General features: G+C 33.7%; 2 protein-coding genes across 2 annotated transcripts; both read right to left on the minus strand.

Annotated features, from left to right (window-relative positions):
• Positions 1–3,539: 3,539 nt before the first annotated feature.
• LOC123550814 (uncharacterized) lies at positions 3,540–7,423 on the minus strand. The gene has a single exon (XM_053540122.1). The coding sequence runs from the start codon at positions 7,070–7,072 to the stop codon at positions 5,948–5,950; it is 1,125 nt and encodes a 374-aa protein (XP_053396097.1). The 5' UTR covers positions 7,073–7,423; the 3' UTR covers positions 3,540–5,947.
• Positions 7,424–12,718: 5,295 nt separating this feature from the next.
• Positions 12,719–16,145, minus strand: LOC123553133 (ficolin-2-like). The gene has a single exon (XM_045342881.2). It carries the CDS (start codon positions 16,135–16,137, stop codon positions 14,833–14,835), a length of 1,305 nt encoding a protein of 434 aa, XP_045198816.1. The 5' UTR covers positions 16,138–16,145; the 3' UTR covers positions 12,719–14,832.
• Positions 16,146–20,653: the final 4,508 nt, after the last annotated feature.

A 20,653-nucleotide genomic window follows, 5' to 3' on the forward strand; every position in this document is an offset into this window, starting at 1 on the left:
TCAGAAACTAAATTTCAAAGCATTCTTGAGCAACATAGCAATAATTTCATGATATCTAAAAATGTTCTCTTTTTTGTTGTCGTATGCACTGGCACCAGAACAGAAAGAAAATGCCTCCGTACATGTTATACCCTACCCCTAGGTGTTATATAAGAACCATGGTCATGAACGGGAAAATACACTAACCCAGTTCAATCGCGCATTTCTCTCCTAAAACGTGCAGTTCGGTAAATGTGTACTATGGATATTGAACTAGTGGTAATCTATCTTCCATTGTTTACCTCTCACACTTCTTCAGTATTTCTTGCTTAGAGAAACAATGCGTAATCTATAGTTTCATCAATGTTACAGAAAAAACTTTGATGAACTTCCCTGTTAAAGTGCCGGTCTAGATTACAAAACTATTCTGATTGGTTGATGTGAAAATGTAGGTCAGTCTTCGTTTAACTACACGTGTACGCTAAAATGTGTATATGCAGCATAAACGTGCAATGTGCATAAAATAAACAAAACAGATGTATACCAATGTACGAATTCAAATTTAAAGTCATTTCTAAGATGAATTTTATTCATCATTTTGAGCTTTATTGTATAGCTGTGAATTTTGCATTCTGTTTTGGTTTGTTTACATTCCGCCTAACATGTGCACATTGCTGTGACCTCTAGACCGGATGTTCATTAGGGAAGTTCACGCAAGGTTTTTCTGTAACGTTGACGAAAGCATAAAATATGTGGAGTATCTCTGCAATATGAAATAGTGAGACAATGTGACTGGTGCCCGATGGAAGATAAATTACCGCTTGTTCAATATGCTTGGTACCCATTCATCGAACTGCGCGTTTTATGTGAGAAATGTACGCTTGAAATGGGTTAGAGCATTTTCCCGTTCATGACCATGGTTCTAATATAATACCTAAGGGTAGGATATAACATGTACGGAGGCATTTTCTTTCTGTTCTGGTGCCAGTGGTCGTATGACCTTAAACGAAAGTATGTTTTTGAATAATTAAGCCGCGTCATGAGAAAACCAACATAGTGCATTTGCGACCAGCACGGATCCAGACCAGCCTGCGCGTCCGCGCAGTCTGGTCAGGATCCATGCTGTTCGCTTTCAAACCCTGTTGCAATTAGAGAAACCGTTAGCGAACAGCATGGATCCTGACCAGACTGTCCGGGCAGGTCTGGATCCATGTTAGTCACAAATGCACTATGTTGGTTTTCTTATGGTGCGGTTCATGTCATACTGTCACCGTGTTTCCGTTTGCAAACTGATTCAACATTCTATGGTATAACAGAAATCGAACATTTAGATTTAACTATGGCTAACAAGGCACTTATTGTAGCTTGTTCTAAATATTTATATATGATAAAACAGATACAAACACAACTTTATAAACATTTGTATTTCTGAACTACCCTTCCTCCGCCTTATCAAGATTCGCCAATCTAAGCAGACAGATCCGGGAGCATGTTTATTTTAAACCTTTATATTTTCTACGAAATTACAATTAGGTGAATGCCATGTAGACATTCCAGGAAGTTTATGTAACCATGTTACTCATCAGTTCTGCGCTATTTTTCTCCCTTTAACACATTCCTTGATCCAGTGAAAAAAGTAGTTCTTTATGTAATAATACGCACCTATCACATCTGGAACTAGGTAACTCATCAGTGCATCGTTCAGCAATGTCAACCTCTGTTCCATATGAACAACAGCAACGTGATACATGTATATAATTTAACCTTTACCCTGCTAAATTTCTAAACTGGACTGGTCTGTCATTCAGTTTGGACAGTACCATTTATTATTCGAAGGGATAAATGTATATAGTTAAAGATGTATATGACTCTTTACTAAACTTTATTTGCCCAAATCATCAACGGTTTGTATTTTGAAAGTACACGTATATAAATGGAAAAGCATCTTATTTAACATTTAGCCTGCTGGCGGCAAGTGGCTTTGCCTTAGCGACCAGTGCAGACCAAGATCAGCCTGCACATCCGTGCAGGCTGATCATGGTCTGCACTGTTCGCTATTTAGTCAGTAAATTTTCAGTGAACACCCCTTATAATAATGAATGGTATTGCCCAATTTGAATGATGGAACAGTCCATTTTAGAAATTTAGCAGGGTAAATGTTAATAATCTTAATAGTTAAAACGATACTAATCATACAGCTTATGGCTACAAAGGGAATTAAGTGTTTTACTCATCATCAATGTGTGGCAATGTTTACAGTATTGGTTACCAACCTTTACCAAATATTTTACTACATTTTGTACACTCTATCCTGCTTGAGGGATACGTGTCACAGATGTTTGAAAAATATTTGATTCGATTTTATGACTTTTTTCTATGGTTTATGGGGTATAGAAAATTATTTTGAGAATAGAAATCAAAACGTGTACTCTAAAAGACTGTATAATCAGTTTTGCGTGATTAGAGAATTAACAGGCCTTAAAGGTACAAAGGTTGCTCTCAACTTTTGCGTTGTTCCACTCGTCGTTTTGCTGTTGCTGGTTTCCGGGATACATACTAGATTTCGTCCGTTTAGCCACATTTCTTTGTTTTGAAAAGCAGTTATAATGTCATCCTACTCACCTTGTTACAGGTTTGTGAAACACTGACGGTTCCTTGGAATGAAACAACGCCATGTCATAATTTTGCTATTACATCATTAAAATCGTTTCAAGGAAAAAGCCGCACCCAAACAAACCGCAGCCGGCAACACAGCTATCCACATGAAAATAGGGTTATGTGTAAATGTACGCATGTACACAGCGGCTGCACACATGTACAGCACAAACACAAACAAAAAATATAATAATAATACAAAAGAATCCAGAAATAGCCATAAACATACATGAAGAAGGAATACAGCAGGGCATCGCCCTGTCTGAGTGGCAAACACACTACTGAGGAGTTTACTGGCACCAAACTTAAATCTTTAACCTCTACATTACAATACAGTGTTAATAAAATAACTCCTCGCCAAGTGGTTCTATTACACACATAACAGTTACCACAGGAATAAGTTTTAAAACACAAGTATGCTCATAAATCAAAACCAGTGGAACCATAGATGTATATACGATGACTTTGAAGAAGCCAGAACACCAAAATAACACCATTATGGGCACTTAATTCTGAATTCTGTTATTTCAATAATGAATTATTGATTGAAATTCTGTTATTTCAATAATGAATTATTGATTGAAAGAATGAAGAATATATTTAGATATCTTAAAATCAATTTTATGATATCGTCAAATAAGTAAACCTTATGCAATGATATTATTGTGTATGAATTATTGATATCCATACATCGAATTTATGTTATCATAAAGTAAAACACTGTGCTGTCATTATATAATTAATTGATATCATTTATCCTAAGATGAATTTAGGGTATCATTAAGTGAATTAAGGATATGAAAAATATTCTTTTTCAGAGACATCTAATACTAATATTCTTTGTGACACCTTGAATCACATTTTAATATCTTTAAATCATTTTGGGATGGATATAAAAGTATACATTTTATGGTGCTTAGAATTTTGATTAGTCGTCCAAAAAAACCATATTTCAAGATATCGCAAAATATATTTACAATATTCATAATTTTATCATGACATCACAGTACATTAGGGGTTCTAACTGACCAATCAGAGAGCTGCATTTTCGAGTACCTGCCAGTTTCCACTTGGGTATAACGAAGTATATTTACAATGAACATATAGTGACTTTAGAAATAAATATCACACTATTTTAGAAATCAAATTAAAATTTTTCACTGCACATGCCGCGGATGATGCTACAAACAACAAAACTTTGAAGTTTCATTGAAATATTATATCGATTTAATACCTTCATTTTAGTTAAAAGTTTGAGATTTTACACAGGGAGCCTATGATAAAGTCCGAGTAAAATGTTGTCAATACCCAAGTGAAATAAGTATCATTCCCCAATGTTTTGGACATGTTAAAATTATGAATATCACAAAATAGTTAACAAATAGTAAAACGGCATACCATATCAAGTATTTATCGTACAGATAGAGTTAAGTGCCGTTAAAGGCATTGGTGACATTTGTGATGCTTGAAATAGATTTTACATTTTTAAATTTCTTTCATAGCCATTTAAAAACAATTATTTGACAAGTGGTGCGCAAGAGATTTCCATCGGAATACCAATAACCTATAGAAAAACAGTGTTCGCAAACCTGATAAAGTTGTTGACAAAAAAGGAGGGGATCTCGCAAACAACGTCAAAATTCCACATGTTGTCACATTTTATTACTACTAAAATTGTTCTACAGTAACTACAAGATGTCGTTTAATGATATATCGATAATTCGCGTGTTTCTGTGTATTAACCGCGGAATGTTTGTGACCGAGACCTAAGAGCTTCTGCAGATGGTAACACACAAAACAATTGTGTATTGTCTCTATTATTACATTAAAAATCATAACACGACCACTTATTTTACTGTTTTTGATATATTATGACTTTACGATTCCGGTACAATTTTCAATTACCATTCTGTTGTTCTTTGAAATGGTAAACATGTTTTACCTTTCATGAACACATTCTATGAAACCGAGGCTGTTGTAACTAATTTTTGGTTTCATTCTATGCTTCCAAAGGATCTTTTCACAGATTTTATTAAATATCTATAACCGGGGTCCACAAATGAACAACACTGCCAAAAGTATGAAATGACGATTCTGAAAAATTTAAAAATTATTTACAAACATTAAATTACTCTAAATTGTGCATAATACTTAAAAGTTTGGTAAAAAGAAACCCAATTCAAGAAAAATAACTTTCATCCGAATTATTTTGAGTACGAATACATTCCGAGTAAGATTTAATACGAACGTAGTGACAATATTTCAAGATTTATATGATTTCTTCAAGAAATTAGATAAAAACACACCGGTTGATGCTTACCAAAATCATAAATGAAATTCCTATAGAAAAAAAAAACAATCGCACAACACCGAGTCTTAAAAAAAGAAGTAAACAAGAGGAGAAGTCAAAAAGTATATTCTTGAAGGTCGTGGGTTTGGGGATGGTAAGTGATACAGCAAAATATTCTGTGGATTACTCTGCGTCTTTTATGCCTTAAAAAGAGGTTATTAGGGAAAAAACAAGACGCAGATACTTGATGTCAGTCTACGCAGAAATACATAAACGTTCCTGGCAAAGCACATCATGAGGTGTTGGCCGCTCAATCCAGGAGTCGTGGGTCCGAGCCCCATTGGGGCCACGACCATAACTTTTCATATGACACCAGTACTGGGTTTTCCAGGAAGCGAACTCGAGAGTGGTTGCAATAAGATTGAAGCTTTCATCACAATCGAGCTAAAACAAATTAGTATAAACTAAACTAAAACAAATTAACAGAAAATGAATTGCCTTGTTTGCACACGATTCATTTTTGTTTAATACATGGGCGGATCCAGTGAAAAAAAGTAGCTTGAATAGAGAATAGAAAGACGAAATAACGATAATTCAGCTGAAAAAAAAACTAACATGAAGATCTAAGGCCATGACGTCAGCAAATAGACATCGTTATTTTGAATATGTACAAAAATAACAAAAAAGACATTGTATATTGCCTTACTCAATATTTACAAATTAAATAAACATTTGTAACATTAACACTATTTTCTAAAATACTGTTTTTCCGATCGCAGTCAAATATACTGAACAGCAAAAGAAACTATCCAGATGTATGCTGTTCAGTATATATAGGACCTTAGTTTCAAAGCTTTTTACAAAGTCTTTAAGCCTTAGTTACAAATTCAAAAGACAATATATACAAACGATTATCAATACTCGTAATCAATCCGTTTTTAGTTTTTCTTGTTTTATTTTACTTTTAACCATCACAGGTTTCTCACATACGTAGGGTTTCTGATAGTCACACGGCGTATCGTTCTATTTATAATCCAGTTTCTCATGTAAATGTAAGCAGTTTTCTCTTGATTTTCCGTTCGGTTCACCGTCATTCCAACCTTGAAATGCCTTATCGAGATTTCGTCCACTATACTCCCACACCCATTTTCCCTCAGTTTGTTTATCCGAAGCGCCCAGCCACGGCCCGATACTCCTGCTATCCGCCTCACCGAGGTAGAAATTGTAATAGTAGTTATAAGCATACTCATAAATGTCTGTAATCGCCTTATCTTCGTCAACTGCTCTTGTTGTTGTGAGATTCACGACATGAGAGTTTTCGACAGAACTTTCTATCTCAACGAGGAAGGCGTCTTCCAACTTGCATTTTTCAACGGCAACCTCCCATTCAACTTCGTCGTCAAAGAACTTATAGCATGACAATCCAAACCGGTCCCATGTTGCACAATCAAGAAACGGCGCTTCATTCATTTTGTTGGTTGCTTTTTCAACATTTTCAAATTTAACGGATAATTCCGCTAAAACCATTTTATTTCTAGCATTATCCTCTTTCAGTTCCTCCATTTCGTGTTTCATTGCTGTCTTTGAAGTACTCAAAATTTCAATATCGTCGTAAATGCTTAATTTTATAAATACTGTTTCATTTTTTATATTTTCAACATTTTGAATCATGAATTCTTTTCCCGCGAGAACTTGGTTTTCGATGCCAACTAGTCTCTTGTCTGACTTCTCTGTAAACTCTGAAATCGCTTTTGTTTGCTGGTGTTTCATGTCATCTAATGCAGCTTCAAACAACTTCAACTGATTTCTAATGTATTGTTTTTCTTTTTCGAACCCATCTTGAAATGTTCGAACTTTTTCTAGCACTCGCAAAAGTTCATCGTCATTCGTTGATGTAAATCCAGTGTCAGAAAAGTTACCAGTTTCATCTTGATTTTTATCTTTTGAGTTGTTTAATTGTTTCAAAATCATATCTAAATCATCACGGAAATCAAGTTCATCTTTAAACACTTTATTTTCCAGCATGGTAAGCTTGGATTGCAGAAGATTCAGCATACTCTCGAGTTTGCGGAACTTTGATTGTGACATGGTAAAGCTAAAGAAAAACAAAGTGCAGAACAGCACGATGAACATCGAAGTGCGAGACATCTTCAGTCTTACAAATCTAATTCTCAATATTAGAGAGTTGCCTGTTTCCTAATTGTTTATATAATAGCCATGGATTGAGGGTAATTACGAAAGTATTCCAAAGTTTAGGCACACTACTTGTGCTAAAATAAAGAAACCTGATTTGTTTCTGTTAGAGTATTGATATTCTTTATTCCTTTACAAATGGGCAACATACATTTTGTACGATATAAAATCTAGCGACTCACAAATGTGTTTGCATGTTTTACGTACACAAAGGTGTTCAATATATGAATATTTAAGAAAACCTGTTTCATACAAATATTTTTGCTTTGTAGTGTTTCGTCAGGGCAAGTTCTAAACAGTGGCTGTCAATTGTAATTGTGTTTTTTTTTTTGGAGGTGTGTGTGTGTGTGTGCGTGCGTGTGTGTGTGTGTGTGTGTGTGTGTGTGTGTGTGTGTGTATGTGTGTGTGTGTGTGTGTGTGGGGGGGGGGGGGGGGATAAGGGCAATCCTTTGAACTGAACTTTATTAAAATATTCAGTATTTAGACAATGTCAAAATAAACTGCAGACAGATAGGATAAAACAAACACATAAAAAGAAAGTGAAATGGATTTCCACGAATGAAGTAACATGGTGAAGCACTGCCTTGAGGCATCTTGTGGCGAATACCGACACTGTTAGCTACCACCATATTCTACTGTTATAGGACAGTTTACGGTGTTAATTTGGACGAATCCCGATTTTTTGCGTATGTTTTGATAGAACAGTGCTGCAACTGACTATTGCCATAGCAAAATATATAGTTAACAAGTTGAGAATGTATATATATACCACAAACTACTACTATATGATTGAATTTAATTGTTATCAGGACATCCCACGTCTAGTCCGATATCAACAATTCTTGGCGAGAAGAATTACATGTTGAGTCGCAACCTTCACGGCGTAAAATCATCATGCACCGGTATCATGAGAAAGTTTCTTTTTATAAATACCTTTGCAATAATTAAAGGTTTAGAATATTTATACTATGATATTTATGAAATGCTCTTAGATTAAACATGTGTATTTCATAATGTACATTTATGCATGATAGTTGACAAATATACATACAATAGGAAATGGATTGGAACGGTAGAATTAACTAAAATAGTTCCTCTCCTTGCAGATAAATTACATACAATGATACTCTTGAGCTGTATGACTGCGGAAAAACGTTGCAGATAAGTCACTTGCTTCTACATGTTCATAGCGTTTCAAAAAATTTGCATTTAAAGGTTCATAATGTCTTTGTTTATAATGTGACACTTGCACTATTTTTATCTGAACGTTAAATTTTTGTCAAAGGCTTTAATATAAACTAACATAGTACAAAGTTTTCTTGAATGCATAGTTTTTATTACCTCCCTTTATGACTCTAACTGTAAAAGTGCATGTGTACTATTAAAAGTAGTGCTTTTCTGACATTTGTAATTATACAGAGCATCTGTTTGGACAGCTATTTCATTTGTTTTAACATAAAATATAAAGCTGTATGAAAAAATAAGAATTGTTTGTAAAGGTAAGATAACAACGGATCCATATATTTACTCTTTGCAAATCCATAAAAAATCTACAGAGTAAAAAATTCTGGTTTGATTTAAGCCAGCAAAGTAGTTGATATGTTTGTTCTAGCAATCTTAAAAGTAAATACCCGATTCAACGAACTTTTATATTCTTTATTAATACCAATTTTTCCTTAACAACCCATCCTCCAAGTTAAAAGTAGTTTAGTCTTATTTAACAGCTCCAGGCTGATAGTGTTTTGCCATGTTTTTATTTTTCATGGAATTACGGATCCTTAGATGAATCAACTAACTGATGAAATATTCGCTTGATATTCAAGTTAGTTTATATAATCACGCTTTTTCCCAAACATTTTCAGTTTGTGTTTATATTAGAAGGATTTCTAGTTGATGTTTTATTTACTGTTTACATTTTAGCAGGCATCTGTATAAGTTACAATATGGAAATCTAGATTTGAGTTTGATTATTACAAACTTCTAGATATATTGAGAATATTTAGCGAATATGATATATAAAAATCTGTCCAGAATCCTTTTCTAGACGGCTTAGAAAGTTGATTTCATAAAGATTTTTATTCTCTTACTTTTCAAGACCTTGCTAATAAATTTAAACGATCGAAAAGACATGAAATGAACGTAAAAGAGCTGTTTACTTCATATGTAAGATTAAACTATATTTCACTCATGAACACCAAATTTTACTCTTTCACTACTGGTAATAATATTTTAAAAATTTTTTCACGGAATGAAAGATAGAGCGACGTATTAATTTTGAAATTTTGCTCTACATTTTGCATGTAAGCAGGTTGCTCACAAACTACAAGGCCAAATACTTTCAAGCGTTACAAGCTATATAACTCTGCCTTACAGTTTGTCAAAGTTATGAAAGTTTTTAACATAGAAATTGTGGTTAAACTTTGCCTGTAAGTAAATTTCTCAAAACCTGCCTGGTCGAATGTTTGCAGGCTACATACATCTTTTGTATAGCGAGCTGATCTTACAGGATAAGTTACATGACTCTAACTTAGACTTAATCGAAATGCTGCCCCTTTTAAGTTCTATTAGAAATTTTGTGAAGGTATTTTTCACTCGTGAACACCAAATTTTACTCGTTTACTAGGGTTTTTTTTCTACTGATAATAATATAACATCTAATGTTTCGCTGGATGAACGATAGACCGAAGTATTAAATCCGCGAAAGAATACATGATTAATAAAATTATACACATGTACCTCTTTTAAACTTAGAAATGTTGCTTTAAATTTTGCATGTAAGCAGGTTTCTCACAAACCACAAGGCCAAATCCTTTCAGTCGTTACAAGTTTCATAACTTATATGTTAAAATTATGCCCGTTTTCAACATAGATATTGTGGTTAAACTTTTGCCTGTAAGTAAGTTTCTCAGAACCTGCCTAGTCGAATGTTGCGGGCTTCATGCAAAACTTTAGTATTACGAGCTGATATTAGAAAATATCGGTAAATCCTTTATTTGTAAACTAGTATTTTGTGGAAGGGTCTTAGAAAGGCGGGAGAAAAAAAAACAAGGATGAATATCAAGCAGGGAAAGTCACGTTAAAAACGCAGCCGCCTCAAACGCAAACCCAGCACGCGGACGCGCACACGACCAACACACACACACACGCGCGCGCACACGCACGCACGCACATGCACACAAAACGTTAACACACAAGGACAAAACAAACAAATAAAGGAACACAGCGGGACACCGTCTTGGAATAGTCAGCGACAAAACCACCACTGGGGAGGTTAAACCGGTTTATGGTGCACCTAACTTCACTCTTACCCCCACCATGTTCCAGAGTCACAGGACAGTGTAAATAAAAGTTATCCCCGCCAGGTGAAACCCTAACATACGCAAAGGCAACAGAAGGCATGTAAAACACAAAAAAATGTCAAAAATGCTCTTGTATATTTATAGAAATGCTGCAATCCTTAAGAACCTAAAACGCATGTACTCAACGCCTTTGCAGAAGACAGAGCAACAAAGGAAACACCCTTAAGGGCCCGACGAAACAGACCAGAAGACAGTTATCGTCAGACAGCTCTGGTTGTGTATGTGGGTGTCACGCTATGTATTTTAAAGAGATATCATAGTTCTTTCCTAAAAGATAGACAGATTTTAGAACATTAGTTCAACTGAATGATGGTTAAATGTAGTTTTAAAGTAAATGACAAATTTAAATGTCTCATAATTCCAAAGTGGATGACATATGCATTGTTTTATGTGGTTTTAACCTGTATATATTGAACATATATTATGTTATTTTATAATGTGCTATTTGTATATGTGTATGGATGAGGCACTAAAAAACTTATTTATTAACAAAGTATGTGGAAGAACCAAGCATAAGATTATGATTATTGTTGAATGATTAGTTTCTATCATTTCTGGGACCAGTAAATTAATGTAATATGGTTATATTTATATAAAGAAGATTTTAACCGTTACCATGCTGGACACGACTAATTCTGTCTTTGCGACCAGTGTAGATCATGATCAGCCTGCACACCCGTGCAGTCTGATTATGATCTGCACTGTTTGCCATTCAGTCAGTATCGTTTTGGTATGCACCCCTATTGACAGTTAATGGTACTGTCGAAATTGAAAGATGGACGAGTTCATTATAGAAATATAGCAGGGTAAGGGTTAAACTTTCCTCATCTTCAGTTAAAATGCTGTGCAGCTATCGACGTCTGGTACATATCAGCATTGCCATGGTGATGCTAACTCATTTTCCTTGTATGTTGTTCTTCTTGCCAGTTTAGATGGTATTGCAGCTTCAAATAGATTGATATACTGTATCTGATAAAAAGATAACTGTAATACAGCGGGTTTCCATTTATGCGGACCCTCTGAAAAGTGGAAACCTACCGAATAGAGCACATGGACGTCATATTATTTAAAATAACGGTGGTCAGCTATTTAGTTAGTTTATATGGTTTAAAGCGAAATAAACAGCGGAAGTATGAGCGCTGTACAGCAAGAAATATTTTCAGTCAAACAAACACGCTACATATCAATAAGAAACTGTTATCCTAAGGTAAATGAGTCAGTAAACGGTTTCAGCTGTTAATGCCAGGTCTAATTAACAAATAAGAGAAGGTTTATACATTAAAGAGGATATTTGTACTTTAGAATAATGATATGTGCTAGAAATCAGTCTTATATATTTGAGCTTATTTTCAGATTTTACAGTGTTGCTGGAGTAAACAAAAACCGTGTAGCACTTGGTGCTGTCATTTGCAGGTATTTTTTCGTATTGATGTTAAAACTGGCTGTGTTTTTGGTGCTCTGTGCTTCCGGGATATCTACCCTTACCTCTTATCCTTCTTAGTTTTGTTCGTCATCAGATCGGGAAAAAACAAAATTCAGGGTTTATGCATATTGTTTTACCCATATTAGCCCAGTTAAGCAGAATTAACCCCTTGAATAGGTGAAAAATACTAATAATTCAAAAAGTAGTTAATCCAGAATCACGAAACCTCTCATAATTATTGATTAGCACATGACCTTTGTGTATTTTAGTATTATCCTCTTTGACTCAGTAAAAACAGGTCCTCCCTTGATTTGAAAAATAGAAGTTTTGACTGCACATATGTAACCTATTGATGGATCTTCATGAAACTTGCAAACAAATGTAGATCACTTCAGTAACTTGTTCCAGAGTTATTGATCTTCAACTGTTTTACAAACTATATATTTCCCACATAAGAAAGTAATCCATTGATGGATGTTCGTGAAATAACACAAATATAGATCACTATAGGGCGGAGGTGCAAGCTCATCTTTCATCTCGATCACTTCAGACACTGCAGATTTTTTGCCCATTAATTGTTTTAAAAATCATAAATTCTGAAACTTAATACAAAAACTGATCACTACAGGGCAGAATTTACCCCCTTGTTTGGTAAAATATAGGGAACAACAAACGATGGCACAGTCCTATTATGAATATCGTGTGTATAACTTGAAACATTGTAAGTCCCACCATTCACAAAAGTCACAACATATTTGGCGGGGAATATAAATTCACAGGATTTAATTGTATATTATTTAATGCTTATTTTATAGTTACATGTTACGACAGATTATTTTCTTCCTGAGAACAAACATAATCTAATGTAAACAATGGATAAAACGAATGAGAGTTAATAAATTTTCCTTTATTGAATGTAGAGTAATAATATACATGCAGTAATAATAATAACATACAAATACAGTGTAAACTAAAAATGTCTTTGTACTGACATTTTTCATCTTTTAGTTAATAACACTGAAATGCACGCACGAGTAAATTCATCACATTATCATCACAATTAAAATCACCATTATTCATTAATTTGTAATTTATACCTTGCGTGCGTGAACTATAAGGAAGCCATGATTGTATGTAACTTTTAGGCCCATATATATATGTGAATCTAATTAAAACATTTCGCGACCGGTTTAAAACCTTATGAGCGAGCATAACTACAATTATTTTACTTTGCTACGTGTACTTTTTAAGACCAAAGATGTGACTTAAAGTTTGCCTATTAAAAAAGTTTTACCTTTAATCATAATATCAAACAAAATATATAATTGACACTAGTGCCGGATAAATAAATAAATAAATAAATAAATAAAACGAATTAATAAATAAAACGCTCGAACGGATACAAGTCATTAATAACAGAATAACATGTATACCTTGCTGTGTACAGTCAAAAGCCTGCTCAAAATTGCGATTACTTCATTTTCAAATTAAAATGGAAGCAATTTGTCATTATTTAATTTTAAAAGAAAAAATACCCAGACAACGTTCAGACAATGGAGAATACTTCACGAGGTTATAAAATAATGTCATTTTGATAGAAAGTACTTATATAGCCTTTTAAAACCTGACATAAGCGAATTTTTACACATTTCTATATAGAAATACATAGAAACGATAGTCATCAACTTTAAACAAAAATGGAAGCAATAAGTTTTCAAGTCTGCCACATCGATAAAAAAACATTGAAATAAAGGGCAAAAAATGAAGATTACTTCACGAGGTTATAAAATTTCGTTAAGTATTGATAAAAATACGTTTTTAATGTTTGAAATACATTTTCCTTTACAAATCTATAGTAAACCTGATTATCGATAAACGTTATCGGGTTCGCGACTCGTGTATATTCAAGGGAGACTACTTTGCCGAAACTACTGGTCAATGTATTAGAATGTTGGCCATGATAGATAGAAAATACACATTACAGTCTTTTTATAATAAGTTGATGATCAAGCACAAATTATAAAGTGACAAAATTTGTGCGTCTAGGAGAAAAAAAATCATAATTGAGATTTAAAAAAAAAAAATGACATCAACAGCCCACTAGCTTGGTGAAACGCAGCTTGATTTAAAAAGTGCGATGCTCAATAATTTGAAAACAAAATACAGAATTTTAATAGTTCCAAATGAAGGTTAATTTCCGTAAGATATTCCGAAGTTGAACGTCTCATCGAAAACGAAATACAAGACGGCAATTTGGAAATTACATGAACATGTATAGTGTAATGTATCCTTTAATTATAACAAAGGAGTATGTGTGAAATGGTTTTATATTTCTTATAAAACTTTTTGTTTTTTTAATATATTACATTTTACTTTGATTAGATAAAATTAATGAATTATTTACTTTAAAAGAGTTAAATAGCACCTAAGAAAAAAAGTTTTAGGATATATCTTCAAAGGCTTTTCGCATTTCTCTGTTGCAGTTGAAATTATTTGATGAAATCACACATAAAACTTACATGTAAATTATAAGATTAAGCGATGCTTGCAATATTTAGTAAGATTTAAACTCAGTTGTGACTTAACTTACAAGAAATAAATATAGTTACGTAGGAATTCAAGCAAATTCAGTTTGAAAACTATAATGTCTATTAGACACTACCGTTAAAGAAAATAATTGCAACGTGTTTACTGCCAATGTATTTTGCCTGGAACGAACCAGTTTTACCCTACACATATCTTTTAGAATACAAACAAAAATAAAACAATATATCCTGCTACGTCAATCACAAAATATCATTTAATATAATGATCCTTTACATATTATTAATAAAATGACATTTGATAAAGCTGACAAAGGTCAAATTGTTTCCTCTTTTTACAAATGTTATATTTGACTAAGATCGTTCACTTCAGTCGTCAATAGCATTCCGTTACATCGGCCTTATTTTCATTTCTGTTGCCTTAAGAGGAGAATAGTCACCTTTCCAATGTTGCCAGACAGGACCTTTTGCGTATCCTGTATTGCCGTAATCCCCGTTAAGATTAACGTCATGACAGTGTGTATACCACCAAGCACCGATGAAGTCCCGAGCACAGTTTTGGCTTCCGTCTACGTCGTTATTCCTATCTTTTGTTGAAAACATTTTGTTATTGTGCCTTCTTAAACTGTCTCCAGCATTCCCAGAGTATCTACCAAACGATAGCTTGTAATTGGACTGTGCATCTCCGACCAAAAACGACTCATACTCTGCATATGCCTTCTCATTTCCCATACTGGTCAAGTCAAAACGCACTTTGTATTTACCTTGAGAAGATATCATGTGTATTGCTTGGTTTCCGAGCCAGTAGTTATTGTTCACGTTTCCAAAGCCAGATTTGTATTCATCCCAAGTTCTGAAGAAATTACTCGCCGACACTCTGCGTTGTATGACAGTCCATCCCCCGGTCGTTGTGTCCATGTCACACCTAACTTGAAAGCCTTTAACACCAGGTTTTGGGTAAATAGTATAAACGCCTGTTCTTGTGTACCCGAGGTTTTGGACTTCATCGCAGTCCCGAGGTTTTGTGTTGCCATCTTTAGACCTCGAGATCTGACGCAGTTTAGCTTGAACCATTTTATTTCTAGCATTGTCCTCTTTCAGTTCATCTATTTCGTGTTTCATTGCTGCCTGTGAAGTACTCAAAATTTCAATATCGTCGTACATACTTAGTTTCATAAATAATGTTTCATTTTTTATATTTTCAACATTTTGAATCATATCTTTTTTTCCCGCGAGAACTTGGTTTTCCATGCCAACTAGTCTCTTATCTGACTTCTCTACAAACTCTGCGATCGCCCTTTCTTGCTGACGTTTCATGTCATCTAATGCAGCTTCAAACAGCTTCAACTGGTTTCTAATGTATTCTTTTTCTTTTTCGAATCCACCTTGAAATGTTCGAGCTTTTTCTAGCACTCGTAAAAGTTCATCGTCATTCGTTGATGTAAATCCAGTGTCAGAAAATATACCAGTTTCATCTTGACTTTTATCTTTAGAGTTGGTTAATTGTTTCAAAATCATATCTAAATCATCACGGAAATCAAGTTCATCTTTAAACACTTTATTTTCCAGCATGGTTAACCTGGATTGCAAAAGATTCAGCATACTCTCGAGTTTGCGGAACTTTGACTTTGACATTGTAAAGTTAAAGAAAAACAAAGTGCAGATAAGCACGATGAAGAAAGACATGCAAGGCATCTTTAGCCTTACAGATCTAATTTTCAATATTAGAGAGTTGCAAGTTTACAAATTGTTTATATAATAGCCATGGATTGAGGGTAAGTACGAAATTATTTCGAAGGTAAGGCACACTACTTGTGCAAAACGTTAAGGAGGAAGCTTGATTTGTTTTTGTAAGTGTATTGATATTCTTTATTCCTTTACAAACAGGCGACATACATTTTATATGATATAAAATCTAGCGACTCACAAATGTGTACGTAGAGAACGTTTGCATGTTTTAGGTACACAAATGTGTTCAATATATGAATACTTAAAAAAACCAGTTTCATTGAAATATGTTTCCTTGTTGCTTTGTGGTGTTTCGTCAGGGCAAGAAGTTCTAAACGGTGGCTGTCAATTGTTATTGTAGTGTTTTGGGATAAGGGCAATCCTTAAAATCCATGAAATTTGTTACATGTAAGCCTGTCTTCTATTTGTCAGTTCTTGAACATATAAACAATAATATCAACTAATAAAGTACATAAATATGTGTTTTCGACAAAATCCACGTTCAAACAACTCAGGACCCCTGAACAACTCAGCCCACTCCACCCCCACCCCCAACTCCTGAAACGGAAACCCTTACAGTGGTATATTTATTGGTTTGAACATTACTAAAATACTCAGTGTTTAGACAAAGCCAAAATAAACTGAAGACAGATAGGATGAAACAAACAAATAAAAAGAAAAAGAAATGGATTCCCACAAATAAAGTGACATTGTAAAGCACTGCCTTGAGACATCTTTTGGCGAATACTTGAGAATTTAAACCGACATACTGTGCACCTCAAACCTCACTGTTAGTTGCCACCATATTCTACTGTTATAGGGCATTTTACGGCGTAAATTTGGAAGAACCCCGATTTACGACGGATATTTTGATCGAATAGTGCTGCAACTGACTATTTCAAGTTTACAAGTTGAGAATGCATATATATACTACAAACTTCTACTATATGATTGGATTTAATTGTTATCAGGGCATCTCAAGTCTAGTCTGATATCAACAATTATTGGCGTTGAGTCGCAACCTTCACGGCGTAAAATTATTATGCACCGGTATCTTTTTATAAATACCTTTGCAATAATTAAAGGCTTAGAATCTGGCACTATAATATTTATGAAATGCTCTGAATTTGAACATGTGTATTTCACAAGATTTAGCTTACCAAAAGGTTCCTTCTAGCGCATATTAAATATTCTTTTTAAGGGATCTTTAATAAAATAATTATGAACTATGTTTTTTGCTAGTTTACGTGCATTCTTACCTATTTATTATAAGAATACTTAAAGTTATTTCACACAAACATTTATTTACTTAAAATAATAAACAAACACCTGTAGATGAGCGATCCTACCTAAATATTATCAGCGGACAATAAATACCATCACTCTGTCAAAATTTCTGGAACCAATGTCGACAGCTGTCCTAGAGGCAGAGATCAGAATTTGGTCGTATGTTTGCCTAATTTTAATTAGCAATACAATGGAAGAAAGGTTCTGCCTTATGCTAGTAATTGCATTGCATGAATGAATACTTACAGCTCTAGAACGACTAGACCGTTAGAAAAAGGGCTTTTATATAAGTCGGCACCGACAAACTGATGGATTTGAAAAAAGTGCGTACAAAAAGTTCACAACTTGAAAATTACAAAACAATTAATCAAAAGGTATGGCATTACAAAGTTCGAAATATTTATAGCTCTGTAAAGTGAAGAAATGCATTATTACAGTTCTAGATAAAAACAAGGGAAGTAATTGAAATGTTGTAATCCGGTGACGGTACGTATCGCGCAACAGCATTCACAGACAAGTAAAAAATCTCGAATAACTTTATTAGTACAGTATGTTTTGATGGTTATACTTAAAATGTTAAAATAATAAAGTTGGTATGAAATAAAATCGTAAAATGAACCCCTGGAAGCAGCAAAGAATGCAACCGAGAAGAATAATAGACTATTAGACGATATTTATGGGCGGGAGTCTATTTTTAGATGATGAATATTCATTTAGTTAATCTCGATTCTACAATATGGCATGTAAGATTTAGGAGTTAGATAGTTTAAACTAAATTATTGTTTTTGTAGGTCTCTTTATTACGTAGTTGCATTTCACTAAAGATTGACTTAAAGATGCGTAAAAACACAATGGCAAAGAGGCTATTTGTAATGAATATGCATGAGTACAAAATGGCGGCGCCTACTGGAATTCGGATGCCTTTGATAATACCCTTGTATCCATTACCTGCTCAGTCAAGTGTGACATGTTCACCATAAGTGTTCCTTCTCTTGAGAAGGAACAATAATGTACATTTATGCATGCCAATTGACAAATATACATACAATATGAAATGGATTGGAACGGTAGAATTAACTAAACAGTTTCCCTCATTGCAGATAAATTACATACAATCATACTCTTGAGCTGTATGATCTGTAAAACTGAAATCGACTGCGAACAAACAGCAGATAAGTCACGTGCATCTACCTGTTCATAATATACCAAAATCTTTGCATTTAAAGGTTCATAATGTCTTTGTTTATAATGTGACACTTGCACTATTTTTATATGAACGTTAAATCTTTGTCAAAGGCTTTAATATAAACTAACATAGTACAAAGTTTTCTTGAATGCATAGTTTTTATTACCTCCCTTTATGACTCTAACTGTAAAAGTGCATGTGTACTATTAAAAGAAGTGCTTTTCTAACATTTGTAATTATACATAACATCTGTTTGGACAGCTATTTCATTTGTTTTAACATAAAATATAAAGCCGTATGAAAATATAAGAATTGTGTTAACAACGGATCCACTGATTTACCCTTTGCAAATCCATAAAAAAGTCTACAGAGTAACAAAATTCTGATTTGATTATAGCCAACAAAGTAGTTGATATGTTTGTTCTAGCAATCTTAAAAATAAATACAATGTACCCGATTCAACGAACTTTTATATTCTTTATTAACACCAGTGTTTTCTAAACAACCCATCCTCCAAGTTAAAATATTTAACAGCTCAAGGCTGATAGAAGTTTGTTTTCTTGCCAACTTGTTATTTTTCATGGTATTACGGATCCTTAGATAAATCAACTAGCAGACGATACATTTGTTTGATGTTTAAATACGTTTATATAATACAATAATAATATACAATAGAATAATACAAAGATTTTATTAGCATTAAACATGTTATAGTGTTTATAGCCACAATATGTTATATATATATATATATATAGCCACATATGTTGGTGAGAGTTAATACAGAGGCATTGATAGATCATTTTAACATTCACAGTGATGCACATCCCTAAACATATATGAATTGTATTTTCACTAACATTCAAGTTACAGTGTTTTTCTTTTTTCTCCAGCAAAGTATATGTATTTTGCTAAATGTAACTGAACCAACTTTTGTTCTGAAGACATCAAAATATCAAATTTATTCATAGTTGGCCAGTGACAAAAATATGGCCGAAGAAACTTTCTCCTAAGGTCTCTATAAAAAGGAAACACCAGCAAAAATGATACTCTGTTTCAATTACATTCATCGAGCAACAACGGCATTTGCGCTCAGACTGTGGTATATTATAATATCTTCCAGTTTCTATTGATAATTCATGTGAAGAAACTCTAAACTTTGAAAGTGCTATTCTAAATTTAGGTATAGCTATATTATCCAAGTAACTTTCAAAATTAAAGTCATGTTTAAATACACTGTATGTTTTCAGTTTACTGGAGTTATTTATACTAGCATACCATTGTTGATGATACATATCAAATATTCTCTGTCTTATCATGAGAAAGTTTATACCCTAATGTACATTGCTGTCCCAAACATTGCTGAACCCATGTTCCTGCAATAGTTGTTTTATCTGAAAGGCCCAGTTTCTACCATTATAAGATCTTGACGCATTTGCATCTAACCTTAACATTTCATAGGTTTTATATATTAAACTATCATGTGGTGACTTTAGAATTTTGAGCCAGTACTTGATCATTCTAACCTTACGGATAATAACAAGCGGTACCCTACCTAATTCACCATACAAAGCCGCGGTATTTGTTGAACGCTTCACTAATAAGATTCTTCTTAGAAATTTAGTGTGAACAAGTTCCAAGTCTGTGCATGGGTATGAACCAATCAGTTCACCTCCAATACGTTTATATAATCACGCTTTTCCCCAAACATTTTCAGTTTGTGTTATATTAGTAGGATTTTTGGTTGATGTTTTATTTACTCTTAGAAAAGATGGGGGTTATTTATGTTCCCCGAAGGGCGTGCATATATTTGCCGCTTTGTCCGTCCGTCACACTTTTGCCCGAAGCATTACTTGAAAAGAGTTAAGGCATTTGATTGAAACTTTATATAATCATAGAGGCTATTGAGACAAAGTGCAGTGTCAAAGAATCTTAACTCTACCTTTCCTGGTTTTTGAATTATCTCCCTTTATAATACAAAATAAGGCTTGCTCGGAGCATTACTTGAAACGT

Source organism: Mercenaria mercenaria, chromosome 4 (genome assembly GCF_021730395.1).
Source record: "Mercenaria mercenaria strain notata chromosome 4, MADL_Memer_1, whole genome shotgun sequence".
NCBI classification, from domain to species: Eukaryota; Metazoa; Mollusca; class Bivalvia; order Venerida; family Veneridae; genus Mercenaria; species Mercenaria mercenaria.